The following is a 20,556-nucleotide window of genomic DNA, read 5'->3' as shown; positions in this document are numbered from 1 at the left end:
CCTTTAGTTGCACGAATTTCCGGAAGTAGTCGTGTAGTGTCTCTCCCTGCATTTGCTTGCACTAGAATAGATCTGTGGAAGTCAGCGACTGTGTTGTTAGCCCCTTGAAATTTGCTAATATCTTGTCCCGGAGGTTTTCCCAAGAATAGACTGTGCTTGGTTTGAGCATAGAATACCAAGCCAATGCGTCGTCTTCGGCTGCAATGACAAATGACTTTGCCAAGACGGCGTCGTCTCCGCCGGTGGAGGCTACTGCTGCCTCGTAACTCATAATGAATTGATGGGGGTCTGTCTTTCCGTTGAACTTTGGTAGTGTGATTGGCTTGTAGGCCGTTGGCCATGGCGACTGTTGTATGCCTTCAGAGAGTGGGGACTTGAGATCGATAGGCCTTCGCATCACCTGAGATGGCATCGTGGTCGGACTGATCGCTAGCGAAGTTGTTGCTGTGGAGGCTGGGATTGCGGAGGTTGACACTGGTACTGCATGCTGCATACTTAGCATCTCAGCATGTAGGACTGCCAACTGCTGCCTTATTTCTGCTGCTTGTGCTGACGCTTGAGTAGCTTGCTGATTAGCTGCGAATGTTGCTGCCATTCTGTCCCTCTCTTGTTGCGCTCTTTGCAACTGTGCTTGCAGCTGTGGCAGTTCTTGCTCGAGTGTTGTGCCTGAATTTGGTTGGGCCTCCGGATATTGAATCTCTGGTTCTTGGGGTTCCGGTGGTTGACCCTGGGCATCTGCTCTGGTGTCATCCTCCGCAGGCGAGGTTGCGTAGGTGCTACGAGCGGTGCGCCTAGGCCTTCCTCTCTAACCCGTGGTCGTTGCTGCTCTGGTGGTGGTTTTTCTTTTCCCTACCATCGTTGGTTTGCCTTGGCCAAACCACGGTGGGCGCCAATGTTGAGACTGGGGGTCTCAGAAGTGTGGAGGAGATAGAGGCCTCCGTCCACCAAGCGTCGCCCTCAGGCGGCACGTCAGGTGGGCGTGTAGGGAAGTGGCACGCAAAACTAAGGTTTCATTAATTCATTCTCCAACCACCCCTCGTACTGTTACAAGTGTTCCCTATTTATATGACTCAACTACCTCTTGACATAATTTATTACAATGCCCCTCAACTGCTACAGTACATTCCTGGAATATTCCGCCACCAGTCTCTCGTTTGCGGGGCAATCTTACCACACCGTCTTCAAGTAATGGGCCTCCATACGCGGTCGGCCCACTGTGCCTCGGTCTTCCAACGCTGGCCTCCGTCTTCAGGGGTGCGCAGCTGCCTACGCGAGTCTCCACCGGTCTGGTCGGAGACCTCATCCGTAAGCCTCCGCCTAGCCGCGCAGGGGCCATACTGGCACGCTCGCGTGGACCACGGGTGCCTGGGCTTAGGTACCTGCACACACTTAGGCAAGGTTGTTTATTTGATTAGTTCGGGGGTAGGGCGGCCTCCGCCTTCATCGCCGGAGACGCCCATCAGCCGAAGCGAGGCGGCGTCCGCCTGAGCGGCCGGAGATGCCCGTGCTCGGCCCAGGCAGAATCCGCGACAAGCTCGCTGAGCCTCGTGCAGCGCCCTACAAGCATAGCTAGGAAAGTTCCTTTAGTCAGTGCCAGATCTCCGCCCTAAGACGGTCGAAGATGCCTTGGTGACACCTCGCCGTCGGAGGCCTTCGCCACCCGCGGAGGCCGTGTTACAACATGCATGCATAGTTGGTTGTTTACATGCGCATGCTCACACATGTTTTCTGTGTGTTGGAACTCTGAATGTGCAAATTGAAGGTACTTGTTCCGAATACTAGATTGAGTGATTAGATAATGCTGCATAGACAATCCCAATGCCAGAGAAAAATGGGTATCCAACAATGATCTTATACAGTGAGTGGTCGGTTTGTGTTGGGATAATGGATCCCAATAGAGTGAGTAGAGATAGAGTCTCCGCTGGGCGAAGACTCAATGCAAGGATGAGAACTCAGGTGGGCTCAAACACAATTAGGGTTTCATAAATAGCATTTAACAACCTCCCTTTTTACATAGGGTTCACTCCCCCTTTTATAGGTCACTGTGCATGATGAGGTTCATTTATAATCGTGCCTTTAGGTAGTACGGGCATATTCTTGGGATATTCCTGTACATAAGCAATCCTCTGAGGGCATCTCGGGTCACCTCCTTCACCAACTGCCTTGCTCTATGGGCCTTATCCCGCACCCATTGGAGGCCCATTTGCCATTTAGGATCCATGCACCATGGGAGATCCCCTTTCAGTCGGCGGAGGCCCTCATTGATTCCTGCCGCCTCCTGGGTCCTCCTATCTGCCTCCGCCATGATGGCCTTTGCCTTTGCCCTGCATCGAGCCTACGCCACTCAGGGCCTTCACCATCGTCCTTGAGCCTTCGCCTGTCTATGGGGCGTGGGCGAAGGCTTCCTGCATAATCCCTGCAAACTATTTCCCATATGATTCACAACATTAGTCTTTTTTGGTAGGTTGGGTACTCAGCCTCCACGGCTCATATGTTTGTGTCCCAACAGTTTGTATTTTCCTGTCCTAATACGTTTATATTTTGTGAAAGCATGAGTATGTGCATCTCTTAATTATCCCCTTCTTTTATGCTCTTAGGAAAATTGATTTGTAATTTTAGGCACCGCCATTGTAGATGATGGCAGCCGGTTGCTCTGGCACCAATCATCCTAGATGATGCTATTAGCTCATGGATGATGGCAGGGTACAAGGGCCTCTCGGCGCTTGTTTGCCGTTGATCATCCTTGTGGGTTGGGATGGTTCATTTTACTTGTTGTGTTCTTTTTTTTGCTTGTGTTTATTGTATTCTTGATTCTCCTTAATGAAAAACGTTCTCAACAAGTTCTCGGAAGAAAATTTTCGGCACCAGCATTCTAGAACATAATCACCAACAGCTTTTTTTAGACATTCTATGAGTTTTCGGTTACTGGATGTATGCTCAGTTTCCTTCTTTTATTAAACAAAGTTTCCAATTTTTTTCAAGCTAATTTGGTTGTTCTTGTTTCAGTTAGTAGACATCAAAGTTTGGTACAAATTAAAAGTTGATTCGTAGATAAAAAAAAAAGAATAGCTAACCAACTGAAACGCACCACGTAATGCTAATCAAACTGATTTCCTTATGGCAGCCCTGATAAAAAGTGTGCTAATATCTGGAGAATAAATTTTAACAGGTTAATTGGTTTGATATGTCCTAAGATGATTTTAAGTTAAATGAACTAATCAAATCATCGAGGGAAACCAATATATCATGTATGTACCTGGATTGAATTGTTTTGGATTAGGTGTATTCCTTGGCAAAACCACCTTATCTCATTATGCTCTGCTTGAAGAAATTCTACGGTTACATTTTCCTTTACATGGTTGCACCATCATTTGGATTTCAACTTATTTACTATATGTGCAAATCAATATTTCAGGTAAATGTGAGTTGTTTAAGCACTCAAGAGTGGTCCCATTCAGCAAGATGATTACAAGCATTCGCAGAGCTTGTCATATTTGTGCTTCTTACTCTAAAATCACATTGAAGAGGCAGATGAACCACAAGTGTGAACAATATTTGTCTCTATTTTTATAAGAAGGTTTATATATTTCCTCGAAAGTGATCTTGTAGATTTTGTGTGAAGTGTATTTTTTATGACATGGGCCATGTATTTCCTTGAAAACAACAATGAGAGTTTGTATGTGAACTATACTTTTCCATTTTTTCTGAGATGAGTTGTGTATTTGCTTGAAAAACAAGGATGATATATTTTCCTTGAAAATAATCATGAGAACGTTTGAACTCTAATTTCTTAAATAAAGTGATCGTCATGTATGTGTGATCTGAACCCTGTATTCTCAATGCCAACGTGTGGGTTTTTGGTGCAAGCTGTTGTTATAGCTTGTCTTTGTTGTCTCTATATTGTTCATATTGTAGCTGTAAGGAAAATGGACCCTTGGCCCATTTACTTTGGATTTTGGTGTTTGATGACCAACACAACCAAATTGGACTAATGAATTTGCAAGTGTTTGCTTTATAGTTCAATAGGGTGTAAGATGTGACTTGGACGAAGGCGACGTGATGATCCGAGAAGACCCAAGATATCAAGCAAAGTCCAAGTACGAAGATAGGAACCAAGCCGTACGCAAGATCGCGAAGAAACGAGCTCACAGAGGTGATCGGATGCTGGACCGGACGCTGGCAGAAGCGACCGGATGCTGGTTAGGTGACTCGGCAGACAGGCGACCGGACGCTGGCGGCAACCGACCGGACGCAGGAACGCAGCGTCCGATCGAGTACAGAGAGGTTCCAGAGCGGCGAAACTGCGACCGGACGCGCCCGGTGGCAGGCGACCGGACGCTGGCCAGCGTCCGATCAGTACTTCGCTGTGTCAATGGTCGGGACGACCGGACGCGTCCGGTCAGGATGATTCAGCATCCGGTCAGTAGCAGATTTGTGGGATTTCATCCCCAATGGTTACTTTCTCGGTGGGGCTTATAAATACAACCCCCAACTGGCCATTTGAGAAGTGTGGGGCTGAGAAAACATACCAAGTGTGTTGATACACCATTTTAGTGATCTCCACTTGCATAGTGCTTAGTGTTTCATTAGGTGATTAGCGTAGGTGCTTTGCGAAGTGGAGATCACTAAAATTGCTTTCAGGGGCTTTCAGGGGCGGCCATACGGTACAACGGTGGCGGCCATACCAATTGCTTTCAGGGATCCACCCCTAATCAAACACTAAACACACGGTACAACGGTGACGGCCATACCAATTGCTTTCAGGGGCAGATCTAGAAACACCATCCGGGGAGGGCTAATTAGTAAAGGCCTGCTTGGGCTGGCTGCGGGAGGGGCTATGTTGGGCTGAACGTAAGGGATTTCTATGGGCTGCAGAAGACCTGCTTATAGGAAATTTGGGCTCCGCCCCGGGCTGCAGGCCCCCTAGCCCAGGGCCTGGATCCGCCCCTGATTGCTTTGCATATGGTTTATAGTTGTCCACTTTGCATCGCACCTCAGTATGTGTTCACATATGTTTAATTGAAAATATCTCTCATTTGTTCATATTCTACTTTTAGTCAATATCGGGCTAGAGGAGCTACCAACGGCTGTGTGCTCACTTGCACAGTTGATGTGCCGGGTAGGTATAGGGTTCGAAAGGCTCCCAGTTGATAGGATTGGTAACCTAAGAGCACCCGCGGTGTGGGTGTCGAAGCTGGGTCTATGCATTTAATGCAAACAAAGGACCCAGTACGATACACTGTGGGAGGGTGTCGATGGAGACCCAGGTTTAATACATCGAACCCGCTCCCTTTGCAATAAAAAAATATATCACACTGACACATGGCACAGCACCAACGGCTCCAACTGCCAAGGAGTGATGAGCATTCACATTTCAACGGTCACTTGACCGTTGCCTTCAAAGAAAAAAACAATGCTTCTTCTTCAGCAGAACGCCGCTTCTTCAAAAGGAGACATGCAGCCTGCTTTCTTCCTTGCAAGCCTTTCCTGCCTCCTTGTTCCCAACGGCCTCCTCCTTTGTTCCAGCAACCTTTTCCTGCCTCCTCCTTCCCACCGGCCTACACAAAAATAGAGAAGCAAAATCAAAACAACTCAATAGTGATATTTCCTAGTTCATATGGAATCCTCAGAGGGTAGTTTTAGTAGGCTGCTCGCCACTGATCCCAGGAATCCAAGAGCAGATAACACAAACTTCCAGCACATCCCAAATTTCACACCCAACACTTTTAACCAGAATCAGTTCCCCATCCCACAACCACCATTCAACCAGACTCAGTTGCCCACCCCACCACCACCATTCAACCATTTCCATTATCCCCAACATAGTTCGCCTACTCAGGTCATGCACAACTTGAATCCCTTTGGTGGTGTAAGCAACCTCCAGCAGTATGCCCAGTTCTCACCAAGTTATCAAGGTTTTCAACCACTACCCCACTTTGGCTTCACAGGTGGAATGTTTGTAGGTGCTGCTGCTGGTGCATCTTCACATGGCTCAGATTCAGCAACCCCGCAATCGCAAATAAGAAAGGTGGAGCAAGATAACCAAAAGCAAGATTCAAGCGGCAGCAGCCCGGATGAAGGAAGGAGGGCTGTGAGAATTAATTACAGTGAGGTTGAGAACCTACGCCTTGTAAGTCTTTGGATTAAGCATTCAGTAGATCCAATTCATGGCATAGATCAGACTGGAGAGGTCTACTGGAAGAAAATAGCAGAAGCGTTTAATTTAGGCCAACCTGAAGGTGCAAGAAGAAGGTCAAAGGGATAGCTCAAAAGCCATTGGAGAAGACTTAATGCAGCTGCTACCAAGTTCAATGGTGTCTATAATTGAATGACCTATTGTAGTGGGGAATTTGATGACATGCTCATGGACAAAGCACGTGCCACATTCAAGAGAGAAAACAAGCAAAAGCCCTTTACACTTGAATATGTCTGGAAGGTTCTGAAGAAAGAACCCAAATGGTATAGAAGTATACCTGGTACAGATTGTTCAGACAAGAACAAAAGGACAAAAGTAGATGAATTTGGAGCATACACTTCATCTTCCAACCAAGACACAGATGAGGCGGAGACATTCAAAGAAGTGCGCCCAGAGGGGCAGAAGAAAGCAAAAGCTAGGATGAGAGGAAAAGGAAAGGGAAAGGTCATACCACAATCTCCCCTAGGCCCGCAGCCAGATGAAGACATGGTTTTGTTTCACGATGCTATGTTGAAGAGAGCAAGTGCACTAGAAAAAACAGCAGAAGCATCCAAGGAGCAGGCTAGAAATGAAATGATACAAAAGTACATGGATCAGCTAGATAAGGATACTTCCAACATGAGTCCAACAGTACTGAAGTTGCATGAACAACTCTTACAAAGTCTAGCCAAGGAACTATTTCCATCTTCCAACAACTAAGCAAATCATTATGTATTAGTGTGTACTGTAGGTGTCGTAGTAACTATATGTGGCAGTACCATTATGTATTAAGTGTATGCATTTTGTGTTGTAGTAACTATATGTGCCACTACCATTATGTATTAGTGTATCAATGGAATTTGTGTTGTACTACTGTATGTGGCAGTACCATTTATGTATTAGTGTATGGAATTTGTTTTCTACTAAATGTATGTGGCAATATTATTATTTGGTACTAAATGAAATTGGCCATGCAAAATATTGGGTTGTACCTGTTTATGCAATGTGCTCTCCTTAAGAGACATGGAACTCATAAACTAGCTGTTGGAGAAACTAATTTTTCTAGAAACTAGCTATTGGACAAACTAGCTGTTGGAAAAAATAGTTGTTGGAACTAGCCGTTGGAGAAACTAGCTGTTGGAAAAAGTAGCTGTTGGAGAAGCCAACTGCTGGAGAAGCCATCTATAAATACAACCTGAAAGATAAACACACCACTCCTTCATTCACATATGCTACACTTCCTTCTACTCCATCCACTAAGCTAGACCTATACCAACAAATGGCCGAAGGCTCTAAAAATCAGTCCATCAGTAGTGAGTACCTCCAAAATCTCATGCTGGAGGAAATCAATGACCCACTGGTGGTTCGTGTTGAGGCAAAAATGCAAGCTCGGATTGAAGCTAAACTTGAAGATCGGGCAGGTAGCAGCCGCAACTCACGAAGGTACATTAATAGGGATCATGAAGCTGGCCATGCAAAATTAGTTGCTGATTACTTTTGTGAGAATCCTTTGTACACTGAAACCCAATTTCGTAGAAGGTTTCGGATGAGAAAGCACTTATTTTTGCAAATTGTTGAAGCATTAGAAAATTGGTCCCCGTATTTTCAGTTAAGGAGAGATGCATTCGGTAAGGTGGGTCTTTCACCATTGCAGAAATGCATGGCTGCCCTCCGAATGTTAGCATATGGATCACCAGCAGACCTTATGGATGAATCATTTGGAATTGCTGAAACCACAACTTTAGAGTGCCTAATAAAGTTTGTTCAAGGTATTAGACAAATATATGGGGAGAAATATCTTAGAAGACCTAATGATGAGGATATCCAACGGATACTCCAAGTTGGAGAGGCACGAGGGTTTCCAGGGATGTTGGGAAGTCTAGATTGCATGCATTGGCGATGGGGAAACTGCCCAGTTGCATGGAAGGGGCAGTTTACCCGTGGTGACTACAAGGTACCCACTATCATGCTCGAAGCTGTTGCTTCCTATGACCGCTGGATTTGGCATGCCTTTTTTGGCACACCTGGATCCAACAATGATCTAAATGTGTTGAACCAATCGCCATTGTTCACACAAGTGCTACAAGGGAGAGCCCCGGAAGTTAAATTTACAATAAATGGTTCAGAGTACAATATGGGTTACTACTTGGCTGATGGAATTTATCCTGACTGGGCAACATTTGTAAAAACAATTACTTTACCTCTTACTGACAAGGACAGACTCTTTGCTCAGCATCAAGAGGCCGCAAGAAAAGATGTCGAGTGTGCTTTTGGGATTCTACAGAAAAGATGGGCCATTATACGTCATCCAGCACGTCTATGGGATACGCAGGAGCTAGAAGATATTATGATGGCTTGTATTATTCTACATAATATGATAGTTGAGGATGAGAGGGACTCGTATCAGTTGCATCTAGACACTACATATGAAGAAGGTCGAGCTACGAGACCAATTCAAGGACTTGACCACGGACCAATTCATGGATTTACCAGAATGCTGGAGATCAATGATATGATTCATGACAGAGAGACTCATAAACGTCTATGGGAAGATCTAGTGGAACATATATGGCAAAAATTTGGTGGTCAGCAAACTCAGGATCTGTAATCTGTAGATGTGCTTTGCAAGTATCTTGCTATTTTAGTTTTTTTATTATTGTTGCTGTAAGCCTAAATGAATGGAAAGTTCTTTTTTTCTGAATCAATGAATGGAAAATTGTACTACCGCACAACACCAAATCTATTATTAGACTAAATCAAAAAAATTCTATTATTAGACGGGGAGGGACAAACCATGCAGCAGATCCCGTAGGCGACAAAGGATGTGCCTCCATGCACGACACCATGGACGCTCATGCTGCCGCGTCCTCCTTGTTGTACACCAACATCGCATGGGCAGAGAGGGCTCCCGCGATGAGCGAACCTGGAGTAGATCGGGCGGCGACGACGAGCGGAAGGCGGGCGCCGCATGGGGGTAACGAGGCGGCAGCAGATGAGGCAGGGAGGGCTGCACCAGGGAGACAACAGCCGGCGGATGGGCCTGGGGCGCCGCATGAGCGAGATGAGGTATGGATTGGGCGGATCGACGGATTCGGAGGAGTCGCGGCGGCGAAAGAAAGGGGAAAGAAGACCGACGAAGAAGAGATTGCGGGAAGAAATGTCCGTCGCTTTTTTTTTCTTTTTGCGTGGGTCCGGCTATAGTCTCAGGTTGGGTCGATACACTATGGGCTCAACACCACAGCGAGTCATTTCAGCAGTGGGGCCCATTTTAGGCACACCCCTGAGTCGTTACACTACGGGTGCTCTAACGTCCCTGGAGGACCTACTGTTAGAGAGCATAGTTGGCCGGAGTGCCGCCGAGGGCCTAGTGGTAGAGCTTGGCAAGCTGACAAAGCTGAGGGTGGTCAGCATCACCTTTTCTGAGGAACTAGAGGAGAGCATGCAAAAAGCATTGGTGCGATCTCTGTGCAGTCTGCGGGAACTCCAGGAACTAGTGCTTTCTTCTTCAGGATTACAGCAGGGTGCCACTGTGTGGAAAGACTGGGAGCCACCTATGCAGCTCCGGCGCCTACCACTGCTGGATTCAGGTTCTTTGCCGAGTGCCTGAGGCACTCGGCAAAGGCCAAATTGCACTCGGCTGAATAATGCCAAAGACTGAGTGATTACATATAATGCTGCATAGACCATCCCAATGCCAAAGACAAATGGGTATCCAGCAATTATGTGTATAGACAATCCCAATGCCAGATAAAAATGTGTATACACACGCCTTGATGGCAGTTCATGTTTTAGTATTGTGATAGTGCTTTTGCTAAATTGAATTGTTTTTGGATTAGGCGTGTTCCTTTGGCAAAGCCACCTTATCTGATTATCTGCTTGAAGAAATTATGTGATTACATTTTCCTTTACATGATTGATCCATCCTTTGCATTTCAACTTATTTACTATATATGAAAATCAATATTTCAGGTAAATGTGAGTTGTTTAAGCACTGAAGAGACAAGTCCCATTCAACAAGATGATTACAAGCATTCGCAGAGCTTGTTAGATTTGTGGTTCTTAGTCTAAAATCACATTGAAAAGGCAGATGAACCACTAGTGATGCAGTTTATATGTGAACAATATTTGTCTCTATTTTTATAAGAAGGTTTATATATTTCCTCGAAAGTGATCTTGATAGATTTTATGTGAAGTGTATTTTTAATGACATGGGTCATGTATTTCCTTGGAAACAACCATGAGAGTTTGTATGTGAACTATATTTCTTCATTTTTTTCTGAGATGAGTTGTGTATTAGCTTGAAAGACAAGGATGATATAATTTCCTTGAAAATAATCATGAGAACATTTGAACTCTAATTTCTTAAATAAAGTGATCATCATGTATATATGATCTGAACCCTGTATTCTCAATGCCAACGTGTGGGTTTTTGGTGCAAGCTAGCTGTTGTTGTAGCTTGTCTTTGTTGTCTCTATATTGTTCATATTGTAGCACAATACTCATGTAGGTATTTTCTTATCAACATCCGGTCGTGGTAGATTTTAGTTACCAATTGCTTTGCATATGGTTTATCGTTGTCCACTTTGCATCGCACCTCAATATGTGTTCACATATGTTTAATTGAAAATATCTCTTATTTGTTCATATTCTACTTTTCAATCATTGTTCATGGTTTCATATTTGCATCAAACATCCATGTCGTTTGGCGTGTGTTCTATTAATAGTCTTTCATGTGTCAGCGCATTCTAACAGCATACTTGTTCCGACACTTCCTATATTTATCCGCTTATAATTGAATTTAGTTACTAATTATATTATGTACTTTTTCACTCTGTTAGTCGTATTTTCCATCTTTGCATAGAACATTGACATGTGCTCGACAAGTGTTCAGTTCAAATCTTAGCTTTTGCTATGTATTTGGCTTAAAAATCAACATACTTATTGCTTTGTACATATATATACATATATGGGTGGAGGTGGAAAATTTAGATGCAAATTTTAGTGAGTTTGTATTACTTTTCGTATTGGCATATATGAGTAATTTAGATGAGAACTAAGGGGTTATTAAGTTATTTTACATAATGGCAGTGGTGGTTATTTAGTTTAAGATGTAGAGTGGATTATATTACTTTTAGAGTAATTTTAAAATGGCCGAGATGAGTAGCTTTTTTTTTCTTTTGAAAAACAGAATAGACTTATTGTCTATTAAAAAAATGACGATTATGGTATACCAAATACTCTTGATAATGAGTTGTTTTTTATTTTTTGAGAATTTATATGATTTATATTTTTTTAACGTGAGTTTGCGAGAATTAATATTGAGGGTGGCAATACTTGCTTTTTGTGATCTTTTTTGTATAATCGCCAAAAAAAATTACGCAATCCCAAAATGAAAGACCATTGCTGTATTTGTTCTAGTTTTATTAATTATGCAATTCAGAATATATAGTGACCTGTCGTTATTGAATATTGAAACATAATGGAAAATCGTATGTTTGGGTGGTTGGCTGTGATTCAGGATTCTTTTGGACACGTGACATTCAGGATTTGCCTGTGTCACTTAATGGGATCATCAGGGTCTCATCTCAATCAGGGACGATGATGACGATGGTGAACTGGTTGATGATGATGGAGGGAGTGCGTGCTTCCATTCGCACTGCTTGCAAACGAACGATGCGTTGCGACACAGTCCCTGCATCTACATGTAGGTCGGCTGGTTTTGGCTAACCAAACAGCAGGCACCAGCAGCAGGAGAAAAATAAAAACCAACACGAACGATGCCACGGGGAGTCCGTGCAGTCTACAGCGTGGATTAGCCCCGGGTTAGTTGAGTAGTTTGGTGCAACCCTTTGGCTGAATGTGAGAAAAATGCTGGTTGCTTTTGGCAGGAACGGACAGCTTCCCTGAAGAAGGCAAGGTTAGGTTCTCCAGGTCCAAGCAATTTTCTGTTATGTTCTCTTCGGCCTATGCGGGCACAACTCTGCCACAACCTATTTTGGGGCTTAATTACAATCCCATGCCTGCACAAGATGGATGGGCCGAGGCCGATGCGTGTCTAATTTTCCAACTCGTTTTGGGCTTAATTATGACGAGCAGATGCGGTGTTTCTTGTTGGGCCCTCAGTTAACATGGCCCACGTACCTGGCTGCGCGTGGCCGGAACTGGAGCCTCCTCAGAATTATCGAAAACCACTTGTCAACAATCTCTCATACGATCATTCCCAAGATCCACAATTGTCGAAAATTTGTAAACTTGTAAGAACATGTATTTAGCCCATAGACTAATTAAACTCAGCTTCACAAAAAAAAGAGGGAAGATGAAGATATAATGTTATTTTTGCAAACATTTTTTTAATATATGGAATGGAAGCAAGCAGCTAAGACATCAGTGATGGGTAATCGAAGACCAGCAAGTTTCAACACAAGAACAAGGAAAATAAATGGTACTGGACGGTCCACAAAGACGGAGGGAAGAGCAACGAACACTTTAATTTCGGCAACAAAAGAAAGTATGTATGTAGCTCAAATTTCAGACCACAGTACTAAGATGCGCGCGGTGCTACCACTTGAAGAACAAGCTAGCTTCTCAGGACGTTCTTGAAGGCAAATCATTGCTTCAACAGTATTCGTTCTTAGACTACAGCTAGTCCCAAACATTGCACAACAAAATAAACAAAAGAACATTGATCACGGAAGCTTGTTTTCTTTTTTCAGTGGATAACTCAAGACAGATTTGTATCATTATTAGATTTTTTCCAACGGGTTTTGAAATCCTTAGAAGTTTTCAGAATCAGAAACGCCCTCTGTGCCACCATCGCCCGTGCCGCCCCCACCCCGCTCTTTGTGCGCCGCCGCCCAGCTCTGCGTTGCCGGTGAGCTCCGCGCCGCCGGCAAGCACACCAGTGACCTGCACGCGCCACCCACCTGCCCTCTGTGCGCCGCCGCCTACAGCTCCGCGTTGCCGGTGAGCACACCAGTGACCTCCACACGCTGATGAGCCTCCATTCGCCGAAGCAACAAGAAGATGTTTGCGTTGAAAGAGCATTTTGCAAACGTATATTTCAAGTGTTCCAGATATTTCAGAGGCACGTTGCAAGTGTTTTTTATCGACGTTGCAAAAGTAGATTAGGATGTTGCAAAAGTAGATCCGAGTGTTGCACATGTTGCAGTGACTATACACGTACGTTTCAAATGTATGTTCTAAATGTTTCATCTGTATCAGACGTATGTTGCAAGTGTTTTCATCTGGACGTTGCATATACATGCATGTTGCAAGCATATGTTTCAAATGTTTCGGGTGTTTCATACTTCTGTTGCAAGTGTCTCATCTGGTTGTTTCATATGTTTCAGGAGCTAACATAGGAATGCATGTCACAACAAGGTCTGTATATGATTTTTTTTTTGGCAAAAGCAGCCTTGTGTTTAGAAAATCCGAGGTGGAGACGAGAATTTCACTAGTAGTGTTTTTCTTGCTTGTTGGAGACGGAGAAGGTCAGACAACAGCCTGAGTGAGATTCTGAAAATGTTCACCACCAATTATGTATGGACTAGCACTTGCCAAAAAGCAGCACATGGTAGAGGAAGAGGATGCAATATATGCAACATGGACCATCCCTGTCAGATATTGAGACGAGGGTGAAACCGAGCCAGAGCACTGTGTCTGTGTCTGTGTCTGTGTCTGTGTCTGTGTCTGTGCTAGTGCTAGTGCTAGTGTGGATACTGTACTGTGGTGTTCCTTCTCGCAAGGGAAATCAAATGGGGGACTATCATCATCGCTCCCCAAAAATCCCCCATTGGATCACAGTGTGACCATGCTCCCCAAAAATCCCTGTCAGATATTAGGCTTTGCTTGGTTTGGGCCAAACAAAAAAAAAACATTACAGGCTCTAGGCGTGGAACAGGCCAGGAACAGAGCATTTTCTAATTGATTGTAATATGGCTTGTCGAGAAGGCTTGTCGAGCTTATTAACATGCGAGCGAGATGCTGAGAGCTGGTCGGCGGAGATGTACATGATTGGTTGAAGGCTGATGTATATAGCATTCGAAAAATTAATGGAGTTTATTTATGGATGTCTTAGGCGGATGTACTCTTGAGAAACTCAGGAACTCCTAGAATACGTTGTGTACAGCAGCCTGCTCTGATTTGTCTCTGCTCTAAATAAATCTAATGCTCTGTGCTGAATCTTGTATAAAACAATGGTTTTGCTATGAACTTTGTCTGAAAGCACATGTTTGCGCATTTTGTTACTGCAAAACGCAGCCATCGGCCAAGAAAAATTACCACAAAGTAATGAAAAATAGTCATTAATTAGAACTTACTTATTTTTCCTTTCCAGTTTCCTAACATAGCAGGTGTTTTCGTCTTTTCTGAGAGCCTGCCGTGGAGCGGAATCATCGTGGACTCTCCCAAACGTCCACCGTATATGCTTTTCGTCGCCGCAGAGGATGGGAGGTGTGGCGGCCATGCGTTCATATGGTGGTGGTGCCGCCTCGCCAGCCGTCGCGGTGGCCGCGTCCATCAGAGAGGCGGCGGACTCCCTCATGCGGGCAGCAGCTAGCGGGGAACGGCCCCGGCACACGTGCTCACGCGGAACGTATCGGAAGAGGCAGGAGCGTGCGAGTCCAAACTCCCTCACGAGGAAATGGAAGGCAGGCGCGGGGGAAGTACTCCCTCCGTATCGGTAAATAAAGTCGTTTAAGGGTCAAGGGACAGAGTCATCAGGATGCTATCTATAGGGACCAAAGATGATGCTCATGCTCATGCTTCTGATCAGGACCTAAAGGTAGTGTCTATAGTCGGGTTTGGAGGATTGGGTAAGACTACGCTAGCCATAACGGTGCTTGATATGCTTAAGAAACAATTCGGTTGTTCTGCTTTTATTTGTGTTGGTAGCACTCCTAATCTGACTAGGACATTTGAGAAGATATTAGTGGAATTCGATAAGAAGTATAAGCAAGTCGACATGGCCAGATGGGATATAGAGCAATTTGGAAACGAACTGCATGAATTCTTAACGGATAAGAGGTATGTCCATGGCATTCTCCGTCCGGTTTTAGTTCAATGTTTTTTATTTACTAGTAGAGTGTGAGCAGTGTATACATTCCTATTTTATACCAAGCCCTAAGCATGGGCATTTGGTTCATTCGGTGAAATCAGTTAGGAAAAATTTCAATTTTGACGAAATGTTAATCGAATTTCAGTTATGAAAAGTTTCAGTTTTGGCCAAACATCTAGAAAAATCTATGGAATTTCCAAATTTATATAGATTGGATTTTTATGTTGTAGCACAGATTAAATTGGTTAACAAATATTCCTCTCCCATGGAGTGGGTTGCAATGTTTACTTGTTAGAATCATGTAGATGTTATCGTGCGTCTAGGTTTATTTGGATAGACTATACAGATTTGCCAAATTATTCATAACTCTACATTGTTGTGTCAATTATAGGTACTTCATTGTTGTTGATGACATATGGGATGTTGAATCATGGAAAGCGATCAGATATGCCTTGAAGGACAATAATTGTGGAAGTAGAATTATCATGACTACTCGTAATTTTGAGGTTGCCACAAAAGCAGGAGAGGTTTACAGACTGAAACCTCTTTCTCATGGAAACTCTAAGAAATTATTCTACAAAAGAATACAGAGCCATAAAGGAGAAAGTGTTGATGGTGTATCAGATGAATTGTCTAGTAAAATCATAGATAAGTGTGGCGGCATACCATTGGCTATCATTGCAATAGCTAGTTTATTGGTTGAAAGACCATATGATGACTGGTCAAAGGTTTATGACTCAATTGGTTTTGTGAATGGAGACAATACAACGAAGATACTCTCATATAGCTACTATGATCTACCTTCTTATTTAAAACCATGTCTACTGCACCTAAGCATATTTCCGGAAGATAATATCCTTGGTAAAAAGAGTGTCATTTGGATGTGGATAGGTGAAGGTTTTGTCCATCTTGAGAAAGAGGACGGCAGCCTATTTGAGGCTGGAGAAAGATACTTCAACGAGCTTGTCAATAGAAGCATGATCCAAATGATGAAAGACAGATATGATCGGTTCACACAATGGTTCCGTATTCATGATATTGTGTTTGATCTCATCAGCAAGTTGTCGAGAGATGAAAACTTTGTTACGTTTTTGGGAAGCATGGAGCAACATGCATCTCCAGACAGTTTAAGGAGAGAGAAGAATACCAGCATGCCTCGTTCGGACAGCAAGGTACGCCGGCTGGCTGTAAAAAATCACCATGTGCAACGCATCCGTGAAGACACCATGGACATGCCAGAGGTGATGAGGTCACTTAACATTTTTGATAGTGAGATTGAGGTTATGGCCCCACTTCATAGCTTCAGAGTTTGCCGTGTGCTAAATATAGAAAACTGCTACGTCCCGAATAGCCTAAAGCATATAGGGAAGTTGTTGCATCTCAAGTACTTAGAGATATCTGACACACCTGTTGATGAGCTTCCTAAGGAAATTGGGCATCTGAAGTCTCTCCAGACACTGTACTTAAAGAAAACAGGGCTAGACGAGCTGCCACCGGCTGTTTGTTTGCTTACACAGCTGATGTGCCTGGTAGCTGTTGGGTTTAGAAGGCTGCCAGCTGACAGGATGGGGAGCCTAACATCCCTTGAGGACCTACGGCTAGACAGCGTAGTTGGTCGGAATGCCACTGAGGACCTGGTGGTAGCGCTTGGGAAGCTGACGAGGCTGAGGGTGGCCACTATCACCTTTTCCGAGGAACTAGATGAAAACTTGCAAAAAGCATTGGTGCAATCTCTTTGCAATCTGCAGGAACTCCGAGAACTAGTGCTTCCTTCTACAGGATCACCGCAACAGGGAGCCAATGCGTGGGAAGACTGGGAGACACCTAGGCAGCTCCGTCAACTGCTTATACTCTGCATCATTTTGTCACGGCTGCCTCGGTGGATCAATCGCTCCAGCCTGCCCTGCCTCTGCTCCTTATCTGTGAATGTGTATACTGTTGAAAAACAGGACCTAGATAACCTGGCGAGATTGCCAGAGCTGACCTACCTCGAGCTACGTGGTTCCAGCTGGCCTCCAGGGTATACTGTTGGTAAGGACGGCTTCAGGAATCTGAGGTTCTGTGATGTGGATACAGCGCTCAAGTTTCCTTTGGGCGCCATGCCAAGGCTCGAAGAGCTGCGGTTTAGCGTTCATGCAGGGTATTACAGTTGGGTAGTAAAGGATGTGCCGTTGGAGCAGTTCCCAACAAAGGATGAAATCGAAGATCTTGACTTGGGCCTGGATAACCTCCTTTCACTTGAGGAAGTCAACGTCGAAGTCAACTTCTCGGGTGCTACTGCCGCGGAAGTGCAGGAGGTGGAGGCCATGGTCACGCGTGTGGTGGAAAATCGTCCCAACCGTCCAACCATACAAGTGGATCGAGCATATCAACAAAATATGGTATCTGACGAACACAGGGTGGTTCTGGTGAGTACCTATCTATTAAAAAAATACGTTTAATTTGCGTGGGTACTATTTATTGACCTGTTTACTGCATTCGGCTCCTTGCAATTCTCAGCTTCAGCAACACATTCAACAACGTTACCATGTGCTCCAGTTGAAGGATGAGCCTGATGCTTGGTTCATCAGCCTCCTGCAGTGGTACCGACTTCTTCAGAAAGCCGTTATTTCCATCGAGTGTGCGGGTGCCAGCCTGTGTGAGGTGGAGAAAGTGGAAGCAGCTTTTAGGCATGTAGCCGAGGTTCACCGTAACCATCCGACTATCCAACTGATCAGAACAAACACCGACGAAATGGTCTCCTCATCTGACCATCCTGACACAGAGGTAGCAGCCTGGATTGAATTTTTTTTCAGTAGTTATCAATGGAAACCTTAGCTTTGACTATATAACTTACCATCGGCGCTTATTTTTCCTTCCCAAACTCCAGCTGGACGACGATCATTTGCTTTGCAAACTCCAGCTCAGTAATTGATAACTCTTGTTTCTCCAGTCCTTCCAACCCAGCAGGTAAGTGTCAGTACGTGGATGTGTTTTATTGCTCCAAATTTTATTGCTCTATCTAGTTTATCATGATTCACTGTCATGTATACGTGTTAGTATGTGGATGTGTTTTTACATGTGCATGCTCAGTTGGTTGTTTACATGTGCATGCTCACACATGTTTTCTGTGTGTTGGAACTCTGAATGTGCAAATTGAAGGTACTTGGTTCCGAATACTAAATTGAGTGATTACATAATGTTGCATAGACAATCCCAATGCCAGAGAAAAATGGGTATCCAACAATGATCTTATACAGTGAGTGGTCGGTTTGTGTTGGGATAATGGATCCCAACAGAGTGAGTAGAGATAGAGTCTCCGCTTGGGCGAAGGCTCAATGCAAGGATGAGAACTCAGGTGGGCTCAAACACAATTAGGGTTTCATAAATAGCATTTAACAACCTCCCTTTTTACATAGGGTTCACTCCCCCCTTTTATAGGCCACTGTGCATGATGAGGTTCATTTACAATCGTGCCTTTAGGCAGCACGAGCATATTCTTGGGATATTCCCGTACATAAGCCAACCTCCGAGGGCATCTCGGGTCTCCTCCTTCACCAACCGCCTTGCTCTATGGGCCTTATCCCGCACCCATTGGAGGCCCATTTGCCATTTAGGATCCATACGCCATGGGAGATCCTCTTTTAGTCGGCGGAGGCCCTCATTGATTCCTGCCGCCTCCTGGGTCCGCCTGTCCGCCTCTGCCATGATGGCATTTGCCTTTGCCCTGCATCGAGCCTACGCCAATCGGGGCCTTCGCCGTCGTCCTTGAGCCTTCGCCTGTCTAGGGGGCGCGGGCGAAGGCTTCCTGCATAATCCCTACAGATTATTTCTCATATGATTGACAACATTAGTCTTTTCTGGTAGGATGGGTACTCAGCCTCCACGGCTCATATGTTTGTGTCCCAACAGTTTGTATTTTCCTGTCCTAATACGTTTATATTTTGTGAAAGCATGAGTATGTGCATCTCTTAATTATCCCCTTCTTTTATGCTCTTAGGAAAATAGATTTGTAATTTTAGGCACTGCCATTGTAGATGATGGTAGCCGGTTGCTCTGGCACCAATCATCCTAGATGATGCTATTAGCTCATGGATGATGGCAGGGTACAAGGGCCTCTAGGCGCTTGTTTGCCGTTGATCATCCTTGTGGGTTGGGGGTGGTTCAGGTTACTTGTTGTCTTCTTTTTTTTTTGCTTGTGTTTATTGTATTCTTGATTCTCCTTAATGAAAAACGTTCTCAGCAAGTTCTCGAAAGAAAATTTTCGGCACCAGCATTCTAGCTAGAACATAATCACCAACAGTTTTTTTTATTAAACAAAGTTTCCAATTTTTTTCAGTTACTGGATGTACGCTCAGTTTCCTTCTTTTATTAAACAAAGTTTCCAATTTTTTTTCAAGCTAATTTGGTTGTTCTTGTTTCAGTTAGTAGACATCAAAGTTTGGTACAAATTAAAAGTTGATTCGCAGATAAAAAAAAAGAATAGCTAACCAACTGAAACGCACCACATATGCTAATCAAACTGATATCCTTATGGCAGCCCTGATAAAAAGTGTGCTAATATCTGGAGAATAAATTTTAACAGGTTAATTGGTTTGATATGTCCTAAGATGATTTTAAGTTAAATGAACTAATCAAATCATCGAGGGAAACCAATATATCATGTACCTGGATGGTAGTTCATGTTTTAATCTTGTAATAGTGCTTTTTCTAGATTGAATTGTTTTGGATTAGGTGTATTCCTTGGCAAAACCACCTTATCTCATTATGCTCTGCTTGAAGAAATTCTGCGGTTACATTTTCCTTTACATGGTTGCTCCATCATTTGCATTTCAACTTATTTACTATATATGCAAATCAATATTTCAGGTAAATGTGAGTTGTTTAAGCACTGAAGAGTGGTCCCATTCAGCAAGATGATTACAAGCGTTCGCAGAGCTTGTCATATTTGTGCTTCTTACTCTAAAATCACATTGAAGAGGCAGATGAACCACAAGTGTGAACAATATTTGTCTCTATTTTTATAAGAAGGTTTATATATTTCCTCGAAAGTGATCTTGTAGATTTTATGTGAAGTGTATTTTTTTTATGACATGGGCCATGTATTTCCTTGAAAACAACCATGAGAGTTTGTATGTGAACTATTCTTTTCCATTTTTTTCTGAGATGAGTTGTGTATTTGCTTGAAAAACAAGGTTGATATATTTTCCTTGAAAATAATCATGAGAACGTTTGAACTCTAATTTCTTGAATAAAGTGATCATCATGTATGTGTGATCTGAACCCTGTATTCTCAATGCCAATGTGTGGGTTTTTGGTGCAAGCTGTTGTTATAGCTTGTCTTTGT

The 20,556-nt window shown here is 43.9% G+C and overlaps 2 protein-coding genes and 1 long non-coding RNA gene across 3 annotated transcripts; all 3 read left to right on the top strand.

Moving 5' to 3' along the window:
• Positions 1-7,454: 7,454 nt before the first annotated feature.
• Positions 7,455-8,783, top strand: LOC136509370 (protein ALP1-like). Its single transcript, XM_066504188.1, has one exon. It carries the CDS (start codon positions 7,455-7,457, stop codon positions 8,781-8,783), a length of 1,329 nt encoding a protein of 442 aa, XP_066360285.1.
• A 5,854-nt stretch (positions 8,784-14,637) lies between these two features.
• LOC136507081 (disease resistance protein RGA5-like) lies at positions 14,638-17,671 on the top strand. The gene is made up of 3 exons (XM_066501920.1): positions 14,638-14,768; positions 14,882-15,199; positions 15,622-17,671. Exons 1-3 carry the CDS (start codon positions 14,638-14,640, stop codon positions 17,669-17,671), a joined length of 2,499 nt encoding a protein of 832 aa, XP_066358017.1.
• Positions 17,672-17,738: 67 nt separating this feature from the next.
• Positions 17,739-20,470, top strand: LOC136508922 (uncharacterized). Its single transcript, XR_010772145.1, has 3 exons — positions 17,739-17,996; positions 18,100-18,179; positions 20,079-20,470. It is a non-coding gene; the product is annotated as an uncharacterized lncRNA (long non-coding RNA).
• Positions 20,471-20,556: the final 86 nt, after the last annotated feature.

Source organism: Miscanthus floridulus, chromosome 15, assembly GCF_019320115.1.
Source record: "Miscanthus floridulus cultivar M001 chromosome 15, ASM1932011v1, whole genome shotgun sequence".
NCBI lineage: Eukaryota > Viridiplantae > Streptophyta > Magnoliopsida > Poales > Poaceae > Miscanthus > Miscanthus floridulus.
Note: the sequence above shows the minus strand (reverse complement) of the source record. Positions and strands in the feature narration are given on the sequence as shown.

Excerpts from the sequence above, each read along its gene's own strand:
- LOC136509370 (XM_066504188.1), top strand. The coding sequence starts at position 7,455 with ATGGCCGAAGGCTCTAAAAATCAGTCCATCAGTAGTGAGTACCTCCAA.
- LOC136507081 (XM_066501920.1), top strand. The coding sequence starts at position 14,638 with ATGCGTTCATATGGTGGTGGTGCCGCCTCGCCAGCCGTCGCGGTGGCC. Across the intron at positions 14,769-14,881 it reads CACACGTGCTCACGCGGAAC|GGACAGAGTCATCAGGATGC; the intron begins GTATCGGAAGAG and ends TTAAGGGTCAAG. Across the intron at positions 15,200-15,621 it reads GAATTCTTAACGGATAAGAG|GTACTTCATTGTTGTTGATG; the intron begins GTATGTCCATGG and ends TGTCAATTATAG.